Source organism: Wyeomyia smithii, chromosome 3, assembly GCF_029784165.1.
Source record: "Wyeomyia smithii strain HCP4-BCI-WySm-NY-G18 chromosome 3, ASM2978416v1, whole genome shotgun sequence".
Lineage (NCBI taxonomy): Eukaryota > Metazoa > Arthropoda > Insecta > Diptera > Culicidae > Wyeomyia > Wyeomyia smithii.
Genome location: NC_073696.1, coordinates 27,000,656 through 27,012,792, shown reverse-complemented (window position 1 = coordinate 27,012,792; position 12,137 = coordinate 27,000,656). Strand labels below are relative to the sequence as shown.

Genomic DNA, 12,137 nt, shown 5'->3' with positions numbered 1-12,137 from the left:
TTTCAAGGAAAAATAAGAAATCGTACGTCAACGTACATTCGTTATATATTTTTCCGTTTCGCGAATTCGGGATTAACGGATTTGGAACGACGATATGCAAACCGGGACCCAAAAATTTGAAAAATACGGTTAATTTCATATAGGCTGTTGATTTTCCGATTATTCCTAACTGTTTCACGAGACTGTACGGTACACAAGAGTTCTAAAAAATAACATAGATTTCCCCTCAAAACGAAACTCGTTGATCCAAAATCAGATCAAAATTGAGGGAATCAGGTAATCGAAGTTAAGCTCAAAATTGTGATTTTCGAACATAAAAATCATTGAAATTTCCTGACACAGCAACATTCAAAGTGCTGCCAAAAATTGGTATATCATCCGATTCTCATGAAACTTACATCACACATATACTGACACACACACATACACACACATAGACAGACACACACAATCACACACACATACACACGCACACACACACACGCGCGCGCACTCACACACATGCACACACACACAAACGTGCGTGTGCGACACACGATCGCATACTCAGTTTCTAGTATGAATAATTGGAGAAGGGAAATTTTTTTGGCCTACTGTGGAACCACTGTGCAATGCCTAAGAATTGCAGTTATCATTCCATATGCTTGATACCACCTTCTACTGTGTATTAAGCACCTATTGATACTATAAAACTCACATTTTTTACCCTGTCCACATCCATTTTCACCCCAAACGATTTTTTTATGTCCGAAACTCATAATTTTTAGTTTAGTTATTTTTTTTGTTCTTTTGACCTTAACATCAAGGTTTTTTCGTGCAGAAACATAGAAAAACGATCAATATTACTATAGTACATTACGTTTATGGGATAGAAAAAACAGGTCACGAAATAACAGGAGTTTTCCTTAGGGGGTCCAAATTACCCCAAACTACCCTATTGGGAATAGCTTCACAACAACGTCCAGTACACCAGGAAACCGAAGATGCAATAAACTGTGTTCAGTGGATTCAAAATAACAGTTTCGTCAAAGAAACTAATGATGTATTGAAACTTGATTGCCAGTTTTAAGGGATATGTGGCCTGGATGTTTTAGCGGACGCAATTGAATTGTCAGAAAGATTCGTCATACCCAACAGTATAATTGAAAACAGCGCGAATCCGCTTGGTGAGAAGAAACCTATTTACGAAGCACCTCAAACAATTAAACTGCTAAAATCTGTCATTTTTCATCTGAGAAACACCATCCGAAATTTACAATTGAAGGTTTGGAATATTTTTGAGTTTTTCATATCAATTACTTTTGACGTGGGACTACGTCTTTCTTCACTATACTAAGGTACCTTCTGGGAAAACTGGATTGAACATGTAACGTTTTTGGTTGGCGGAATGGAAGATTTTAGATGCGAATAGCGCTCAAACAACTGTTCCGATTTCAATAGGTAATATACTGTTGGAAAGCTAAAACATACAAGATTTGTATAACATGATATTTTCAGTTACCATTTTCTTATTACTCCGTGAAAATTGCGGGAAAGTTTGAAGGTCGAATATCCACATACATTTTTCATACGATTGGTATATTTCCCTAACGCAGACTTCAAAAACATAGACGAAATGATTTCACGCATTCAGTCATTAGCTAGCAATGCCAGCCAATTGGCATCGCATTCATCACCCATCGTAAACGACGAAGAAAGAAAGCAGAGATGCTTTCACGTGATTGGTTCTTCCCCCAATCACCCAAGTTCCCCACCCCACACTGAGTGACACTATAAAAGGACATTTCGTGTCGAGAGAAGCTCATTCCCTGGTCGACCGTCAAAGCGAACAGTTCGGCTTCCCTTCGATCTGAGTTGGACCCCACCAGTGGTAATCTAATTCAGATATCGTTGTTGGAATACAGCCCGAAACTGGACGTGATCGGCACTGGGCTGGGGACCTTTGGAAGCCGTTGGAAGCAGCGTTGCCACTAAGTTTTGAATAAAATCTGGCAAAACGAAAATAAAAAGTCTGGCAAAAATCTGTCACTCATTTTTCGGGTAAAATTCCTGGCAGAATTGAAGGTGATGACCTTTTTTTGCTCTCGCCGGGTGTTGGTAGGTAAAGGCCAGGCACGGTCGTTCTCGCAATAATGACCTTTTTGCGAGACGACGCGGATGAAATCTGGCAAATATCTGGCTCATTTACAAATATCTGGCAGATTCTGAGGTTTATCTGTTTGTCTGGCGCGCAAACAAAAATCTGGCAAAATCCAGATTTATCTGGCACAATGGCAACGCTGGTTGGAAGGGACCATTGGAAGACTTGGAAGCCGTTTGGATGCTGCCGATAGTAATTTGTGTAGGTATAGTGTGTCGTATACCAAGTGTGTGTGTCTGAGTAGCGTTGGTGAGTGTATGTGTGTGTGAGAAGCGTTAGCGTGTGTGTGTGTGTGTGTGTGTGTGTGTGTGTGTGTGTAGCGTTAACGTGTGTATATGTGTGTGTGTGTGGGTGTGTGTGTATGTATGTGTGTGTGAATGTGTATGTGTCTATGTATTAAGTGTGAATGTGTGTGTGTATGTGAATGTGTGTGTGTATGTGAATGTGTGTGTGTATGTGAATGTGTGTGTGTGTGTGTGTGTGTGAATGTGTGTGTGAATGTATGTGTGTTAATGTGTGTGAATGTGTGTGTGTCAATGTTTGTGTGTGTGAATGTGTGTTGTGAGTGACGTGTGTGTGAATGCGTGTGTGTGTGTGTGAGTGACGTGTGTGTATGTGTGAGTGGCGTGTGTGTGTATGTGTGAGCGGCGTGTGTGTAAGTGGCGTGTGTTTGTAAGTGGTGTGTGTATGTGTGTGTAAGTAGCGTGGGTGTGTCTAAGAAGCGTGTGCTTGTGAGTAGTGTGTGTATATAGCGTGTGTGTATAACGTGTATGTGTGTGCAAAAATGCATTTTTTTTCCTGTATGGACTTCCCACTGCGACCAGAATCGTAAATCTATTGTGAGATATGCCCGGGTGTCTGCTGTATCCCGCACTTCTGTTAATAGCAATACCTCTATTGAGAAGTGGCATGCTTATTATTATTGTTCATCAGTGCTTGTGTGTAATGTGCTACTCTTTCTTTACACGCTTACTGTTCTACTATACCGATACTCGTTCCTCTTGCCAAATATCACCAATTATAATTCTCTGAAGAAGTTTCGTCGTGCGTCCTTCTGGCCAGTTTTATTGATAAGAGGGACTTATTTTTTGTTAAGAGGAAGTCACGCAAAGGTATTGTAGATTTCAGCGTAAAGGAAAGGGTTTGACGAAGCGGACTCTGTAACCTTGCGGCTATGCAGCTCCCCTAGAACAAATGCAAAAATGCATTCATCCGAGGTAAATTTATTCATGACAGAATATTTTTATAGGCAACAAGTTAATTATTTTTCATATTAGTTTATAGTTTATTTATAGCATAGGTTTATGAAAGGTGTATGTGTTTTTTTGTGAAGTGTTCATTGATTGTTGTGTTTGGTATTTGTACGTTTGGTGTGTGTTATATACTATGGCTATGGTAGAATTAAATCTTCACACTCACAATAGTCCCACGTCAAGCCTACGTTTGTGCACTCAAGCACATACCCTTTAACTTTTATATCTGTTTACTTTAGCTCAGCGAAAGAGACTCAGAAATACAAAAATTGCAATTTTCAAACATGGATAAAGATAGTCAGATTTCCGATCTGACTAGCAGAATAGAAACCCTTCGAAATTCAATGGAAGACGTCCGTTCAGTTGCGCAAAGTCACGTAAATAATAAACTTCGTTCTGCCTTCCAAGCGTTTTTCTTTGTAAATCAAACCGTCTTAATTTTGGGAGAAAAGAAAAAAGTTGTATGGACGGCGGAAGAAATAGCTTTGGCGTTCTCATTAAGGTATTTTAGCTGTAAAAATGAATTTAGATAAGTTGAAGTAGTGTCTTGGTGCCAAATTGCATTTGTTTTGCATACTGTACTGTTGACACAATTGATACAAAGATAAAGCTTTTTTTCTCCAATAGTATTGTTAAAATAATCGATTTTACTTTCAACATGAAACCTCGTGTTTTACTTCGAATATAGATATCATAGTCAACCGGCTTACCAAATAGTTCGTAACGAAATGAAGATACCGCTGCCGAGTCTAAGAAGTCTCCGTGAATGGGCCTCATGCATCAGAATGAATCAAGGAATTATTGCTGGTGTATTTTCATTCTTGAGCATCGTCGGAAAACACATGACTTCCAGAGAAAGGGTGGTAGTTTTGGCATACGACGAAGTATCTGTGAAAAGCACTGTGGAGTACGATAGGCGACATGACAAAGTAATTGGACCGCATAAGAAGATGCAAGTAGTGTCAGCACGTGGACTATTCGGTAAATGGAAACAACCTGTCTATACTACTCAATGAGTTAATCACCCGTTTTCACGATGTTGGATTCTCAATAGTAGCTTGAGTCCACGACTGTGGTGGTAGCAATCTATCACTGTGGAAGAAAATCGGCATTAGCTATGCGGAGGAACGAACGTCGATGAAACATCCCGTCACATCAAAAAATTTTTATTTTTCCCCAGACGCTCCTCATTTGCTAAAACTAATAAGGAATTGGATATTAGATAAAGGATTTTTTTATAAAGGTAAATTCATTCTCCATGAAGCTAACGTAATACGTTTATTCGGTTTACAGATCGATTGGTTACGAAAAAGTTTTTGCTACAGTTAGTTGAAAAGGCCTCTACACTGAAATCTCCTTGTTCCAACACAAACCCAGAATTTAAATATCAAGAATATAATTTCTTGTGCATTAAGCACGTAACGGTGAGCGCGGCAGAAAGACAAAATGTAAGACTAGCAGCTGAGTTGCTTAGTCATACGACTGCTGTGAATCTACGGAGACACTTCGGTGAATATGAAGTAGCGCAACTATTGGCAGAAATTATCGACAAGGTTAACTCATGGTTCGATGTTCTTAATTCTCATCAAATCAATCAGTCCATCTCATCTAAAAATGTTATGGAATGAATATTGAACACCAAGATAAGATTCTCGACGACATGGCTGATTTAATGAAAAATACAATACAACATTAAGTAACCATAAGTTGCCAGCTACCATCCATTTACAGGTGAAATATAGGGTTCATTCCGATACTCACTTCACTAGAAAATTGCTAAAATGTGAATAGTGAATAGTAGAATAACCTCTAACATTGAATCTATTCAAATAGAAAAATCTTATACTGAACTTCATATGCAATTCCATCTGCAGGTGTTTCAAAAAGCAGTTTTGGTTTCGATAGTATCGCTCAAACATCTCCTAATTCAAATGAAATGAATCAGCAGCTTGAAGTCAACCAAAACACTCAGAACATATTAGTTGACGAAAACTACATTCTGACCAGATTGTTCAGAAGAAGAAGCGATATTGAGCAAATGCGATCGAAGGTTACCGTAAACGTGAAGAGCAAAATTGCTTCAGCTGATGCTAGCGATAAAGACGATCGATGGGAATACCGAACAGAGGAACAGACCTTGGAAAAAAAAGGATGGTGTGGAATATGTATCTGGGTATTTGGCACGACGCTTGCACAAAAATCACCCTGAGCTTGAACAATACACTCATCAGTTGATTGGAAATCAGAAGACAACTATACGGAGGATCTCTCAAGAGGTGGGCTGGTGAAACCATCGCAGGAATGGTTCGATTTATCAAACCGAATGAACGCGTATTTCGACTGGATTCACAATGGTGGGGAAAACGGAGAGATACCCGTGTTTAGAGAGTGTTTAGAAAATGTGGAAAAAAGTCTGTTCTGAAATTTAAAAAGCATTTTCCCGATGGTCTCTAGAAGTGATCGAAAAATATGTCACTACACGCATTAACATCAGATTAAAACATATGAAAAAAAAATCTAGAGGGGAAGACTCATAAATATAAAATAATCAAGATTAGACCACATGGTAACTTTCGAAACCGTTGTACTACTACAGCAAAAATAGCAAGAAAATAAAGCACTTTGTAGAATAAACATTGATTTTGTTTCTTGTTTTTTTTTTAATTATTTTCATGATATTATGATAAGGCTTTTAAGCCTTATCTGGTTAAAATCTATATTAAATTTCGGATGGAAATTTAAACTTAAATCTCTGGATGTTGTGGGTAACCCGGGTTCTACCGGAACTATTTTCGCCTATAACAGTTCCCCTTCATCGTATGTTTATAAATTGATTTTTGAAATAACAGGAAAAAATCTCTCAAAAGTTGATTTATTGCTTGAAATTCTGTTTTATCAATATCTACCAGTGCGTTGTGATGAAACCTTCGACGTTGTGTTATGTTTTCGTTACCAAGACAATCAAACTCGTTGTTTCTCCTAACCTGTCAATTTATTTTCGTTGATACCATATGGCATCACCTGACAACTTAACTTTGATTACAGCTTAACAATTATACTTGGTATTTTGAACAATGAAACTATTCAATACAATTAGATAACAGGTCGATCTACAGTACGCAACCCAGTTTGTGTCAATTGTTCATGTATTTGCTGAGTAATAAGAGTTTGAAGGTCAAATTTTGAGGTAAAATTTGATTTCTATCCGCCAGGAATGGGTTAAGAAACACCCATATTGGGTGTTATTTGCTTATTTTCGGCTGTTTTCAAGAAACCGGAAGTTGTCATCTTACAATTCAAAATGGTGTCTGGAGTCGATTTGTGGCTTCAGTGCGACATTACGATTCCATGTATTCTCATATTGGTCACTTTCCGCTGTTCTTCATAAACCGGTAGTCGCCATCTTGGATTACAAAATGGCATTTGGAGACATTTTCTGGCATCTGGGTGTCAAGTCCTTCTAAAATTCAAAAATGGCGTCTGGAGTCAATTTTGGCTCCTGTGCATCATCCCGATCATTTTAGGATTTTTTTTTCGGAAATATTGGTCGAAATATCTCTCCCCTTCCAGAGAACGGAGGAGTGTCAAACCTCCATAGAAATTTGTGTTTGATTTGTATAGGAGCCCTCCCATCCAGAAGAGGCAGGGGTGTCAAACCATTATGGACTTATTTGTTTCCCCTGAAAAAATACACATGTCAAATTTGGTTGTATTTGCTTTATTGGTTCTCGAGTCGTGCAAAATTTGCGTTTAATTTGTATGGGACCCCTCCCCTAAGAAGAGGGAGGGGTGTCAAAACATTATAAACATATTTTTCACCCCTTTCACATGCAAAATTTTGATGTGCAGAAATTTGTGTTTCATTTCTATGGGACCCCTCCCTTACAGAAAAAGGGGAGGTATCGAAAAACTATGTACATATTTTTCACCCCTAAAAACATTTACATGCAACATTTGGTTTCATTTGTTTGGTTAGTTTTCGAGATGTGCAGAAATTTGTATCTCATTTGTATGGGACCCCTCCCTTCCAGGAAAGATACTACATACTTTTCAGTATTTTAATTTATTTATTTTTTTTTTTAAATTTATTTTAATACAACAGCTTTAACATTTAATAACCTCACTTTATAACAATAGTATGTTCAAATGCGCCCTAAGGTTGCCTTGTACTTAGACCACATCTAGTCCATAATACTTTATATAACGAGAAAAAAAAACGCTGTGCACAATATAAAAAGCAGCCGAATTGCACGGATACGACAAACAGTTCGTCGACAAAATCCTCCGTAAGCACGAAAGGAAGAAACACAGACGAGACGCTACCACTTTAATACCGGAATATGAGGAGATTCGAAGAGTCAGCCTCCCGTTTTACCCTACCATCACGAATCCACTGAAGCATACCCTCCGCAGATATGGAATAAATATTGCACATAAAAGCGTTAACACTTTACGTGAACTTCTGGTTAACCTGAAGGACAAAGTTCCACAAGACGAACAAGCTGGAATATATAAGATACCGTGCAAAGACTGCGAAGCGGTATATATCGGGCAAACACGAAGAAAAGTTAAAGTGCGGCTCAAAGAGCATAGAAGAGCAGTAGAAATGAACAAAACGAGTGAATCCAGTGTAGCAACACATACAGTGAGTAACCAACACGAGATCGATTGGGATAAGGCGGGTCTGATCAAAAGCATCAATAAAATTGGTCTCCTCAATGCTTGGGAGTCAATGTACATTGCGACGGCCAAACAACCATTGATGAACGACGACGATGCACCGATCAACTCAATTCTCTTCAACTTTACAACGGGAAGAAAGTAATCTCCAGCTCACTCTCTTCGACGCGTGCGATATATCGTACGAGAATTTTAACCAGTTGGACATGGGATCTCGTCCTGTCGATGGGCAATATGTAGCCCGAAACCGGTAGACGAAAGGTAATTATTATATTATCCTTTTATATCTGTAAGAGCAATAAGTGTCTTGTCTGATCACTCGTCGTGTTCCGTCTGCGTTCGCGACTAATAGTATACCCAAACTTGAAAACAATCAATCCACCAATTCTATAACTGATTTATTGCAAAAAATTCTCATAAACCTCCTCCTCAGACACCTTATCTCTAACACCCTGCACCTTAGCCAGCCGTTCATCGGCCAGCTTCTGCATCTGCCGCAGCAGGTTCGAGTGGGGTTCGATCAGTAGCTGAAAGTCTGCATAGGACAGCTTGTACACTTCGCACGCCTCCAGCGCAATCACGCTGGCCGTGCGCTTCTGATCCTTTTGCAACAGTGAGATTTCTCCAAAGTGAGCCCCGTCCGTAAGATGGCCCAATTCTTTACCACCAACCGAGTACACGGCCGCCGTTCCGCTGGCGATAAAGTACATCGCATCACCGAACGTGTCCGCCTGAATAATGACGTCGTTCTCCAGGAAGGCTTCCAGCTTCAAGCGATCGACTATCTCTTCGATCAAGGCATGGGGCAGATTTCGGAACAACTCCACGTTCTTCACCAAATGTTGGCAGGTTTCCATCCTAATACTTCGCCGCAGGTTGTTGGAAATAGTATTCTGAATCGCTTCCTCGTCGAAGTATCGCATCTTGTAGCGATTAAAAAAATGCCGCAGTATTTTGTCCTTGGATTCCTCCCCTAGCTTCTTTCGGTGGGAGAAAGCCTTTAACTCGTTAACGATTTCATCGTACTTTGTTTCACTCAAATCGTGCGCAATGACAATCCGAATCATTTCCAGCAGAATATAGGTCAACCAAACCCACCCAGCCATCACTACGTACATCGTCATTATCGTGTGCGTGGCCTGTGGTCCGGTTGTCTCCACATGACTCGACACCAACGCCACCTGAATCGTATCCATCATTGAGCGAAGGTACTGTTCCAGCAGAGTCTCGTTCCGATATGTGTCATCCAGCTTCGATAGCAGAAAACGGTAGTCCATAGATCGCGCTACCACCTCTTTCGATGAACGTAAAAATTGACGGAAACTCTCGAAGTCACCCCCGGTCATCATCGAACGCTGACGATCTACTAGATATCCAGCTCCAGCTTGCTCTCGGTTTCGTACCCAATACATGTCGACAAGAAAGTTGCCAATCAAATATTCAGTGTCGTTCCATTTTGGGAGTTCTTCCTCACTGGATGAATAGAACGCCAGCATGGGTATAATACTTGCAATACAGGACGTCCAATGTAGAACGTAAGTTGTCGCAATGATTAGATTCATCACTTTGATCTTGTTAGCGGATGCTTGGGAAAATTTTGGGATCACTTCAAAGTATCGATTGATCTCCCGAAAACGGAAGATGTGTATGATGTACAGACAAATTACCGAAACGAGATAAAATAGCTGGTCCGATTTGTAGTAGCATTCGTCGAACTTGTAGAGCAGTACGATGTACGGTAGGACACCAAGCAGTTCGTACAGCACCCGGAAACTCTTCAAGTAATTCCATACAATCCGACCGGGCTCGAGAACAATTTCTTTGGAATATTCCACCACGAAACCGGTAAAAAACTTCATCACTACTTCAGTCGCAAGGATAATACAAAGAATCACATCGAATTGAATGATCGCTGGAAAATAGGCCACATCCATATAGATCAAGTAGCTAACCACAAACGACAGCAGCGTGAGATGAACCAGCGAAACGACGAACATCACCAAATCCCAGTACTTCCGGAATAAACTCAGCGGATGAATGGTCCAGGCGGGATAGTTCTCAATCAGCCGTTTATTCTCGTTGGCGACCTGAGCGAAGCTCTTGAAGTAGGTTCCGGTGTCCGGGTGCTCGGGCGACAGCAGCATCAGCTCACGCAGGCGACGTTTGAATCTGACCCATAGCGGCGTTTTTGGGTCGATCGGCGGAAGACTCGTCCAGGTTAGTAGGGGTAGTAGTCCCGGTTCCCGGTGAAGGTTACAGTTGTGGTCCTCGGGAACACAACTCATCACTGTGATGCGACAATATTTAACAAATGACAAATGGTCTAATTTCGTGCACTGACAAAGGCATGCTGCGACGGTTTGCTTTCCCATGGTTCGGCTTGAATGGATTCTCATTATCTTTCCATTTGGGTATGTTTCTTTCTCGTGTTAAATTATGAAGTGCCGTGGAAGGTTTCACTCAATCCATCATGAGACATCGAAAGTGAAATTGAGCCTGACACCACATATTAGCTTTCAGAGGGCATTTCGCGCAATGGAAAGTAAAATACTATTATGAGACCCATAACGAAGATGCGATCCGACAACATCAGTCAGTGCGATCGTCTGGCAACCTTTGATTTCCAGGCACCCGCTGCTGACCCGATTTCATCACTCGCTTCCAGCGCGTCGTCCGGCCAGCTGCAAACATGGTTAACCCGGCCGGGTAAACAAGCGGTGGCCTTTAGCCTCTCGCGGTCAGTTCCGCCGACTAAAGTTTAACTCGTTCGTTGTCGGAAAGAAAACCTATTATTGTCGTATTTTAAACACCATCACGGATTGTGCGACGGTGGAGGAATTGATCCGAACAGCCCAGCGGCCAGGTTAGAAAGCCTTCACTTAACCTCTGGATTCACCACGGATGGGATATATAACTATTAGTTACGATTCTCCGCCTTCTCTCTACTTACCGAAAGAAAGAAAGCCCCCAGAGGAAAGAGCCTTCAATTGGCGACTACTTAGGCAGTGTAAAGTAAACAATTTTTATCTCTATAATATGGGTAGTTTCACTTTGTTTGGAAAAAGTTGTTCCCTATGTTATAAATTATGAACGGTGCGGTTAAATGGTAGTGTTGATGCCAAATTAGATGATTGGAAAGTTCATCTGGTTTCAACCAGTTTTTGACAGTGGAGATGTTTTTCGTTTCTTTCATCAAACTCTGCAAAAAACGTAATGTTCATAAAATTCATGCAAAGCATCAGTTTCTTGTAAAATTTCATCTACATTCAAGTTTTGGTCTTTTATATCGCTTTACGATTTTTTTTTCTCACGGTGTATATTTTTTCCAGAAACGACAAAAATACTATTTACAACTTTACTGAAAACATAACATGACCCAAACAAACCATTTTAGCTCAAATTAAGCGAATAGTTTTTTTTTTAAATCATTTTCTTTTTGTTTCTCATTCTACCATCCCCCATTCGTGACAAATTGTAGTGAACATTGTTATCTTCAATGTGTAAAATAAGATTTTTGAAAAAGGCACTTTTTAAGATATGTAATATTTTGTGACAATTTGGATAATTTGGCACAAAAAAATTCTTCTGCAGTGTATATATTTTATATAAAACCGCTATCCTAAAATGATTTCTTCATCGAAAAGGAACAACTGTGAAAAGTTTCAGAGAAATCGGTAAAAAGCAAAGCCTTGGTGCTACATTCCGTATCGGGATTCGACCTTCTGTTTTACTATACACAGACTTCGCAGCCGACTGTTAAGTGTACAGGACAATTGCGGGGCTAGCGCTACGATCCTACTGACACTAACAGTCTCTTCCGAGCCGGGACTCGAACATACGACGACTGGCTTTTTAGGCCAGCATCGTACCTCGAGACCAGCGAAATCGGTAAAGGAATGTTAAAAAAATATTTATTTTAATTCATTTTCTATGGAATACCTCAATCCAAAACGGAGAAAAAAGCCTAAATATTATATACGAAAAAAGGTTTCCACAATTTCTGAAGGAATTTAAAACGGTCGTATTTTCATGTCACCATGGTGTAGTGTTTCGGACCCCGCCAT

General features: G+C 40.1%; 2 protein-coding genes across 2 annotated transcripts in view; one reads left to right on the top strand and one right to left on the bottom strand.

Annotated features, from left to right (window-relative positions):
- Window positions 1-12,137, top strand: part of LOC129730536 (uncharacterized) — a 116,331-nt gene that overhangs the window by 82,037 nt on the left and 22,157 nt on the right. The window lies entirely within an intron of this gene.
- Window positions 8,460-10,417, bottom strand: LOC129730535 (potassium/sodium hyperpolarization-activated cyclic nucleotide-gated channel 1-like). Its single transcript, XM_055689932.1, has one exon. It carries the CDS (start codon window positions 10,356-10,358, stop codon window positions 8,472-8,474), a length of 1,887 nt encoding a protein of 628 aa, XP_055545907.1. The 5' UTR covers window positions 10,359-10,417; the 3' UTR covers window positions 8,460-8,471.

Coding starts and splice junctions, on each gene's coding strand:
- LOC129730535 (XM_055689932.1), bottom strand. CDS start 10,358: ATGAGTTGTGTTCCCGAGGACCACAACTGTAACCTTCACCGGGAACCG.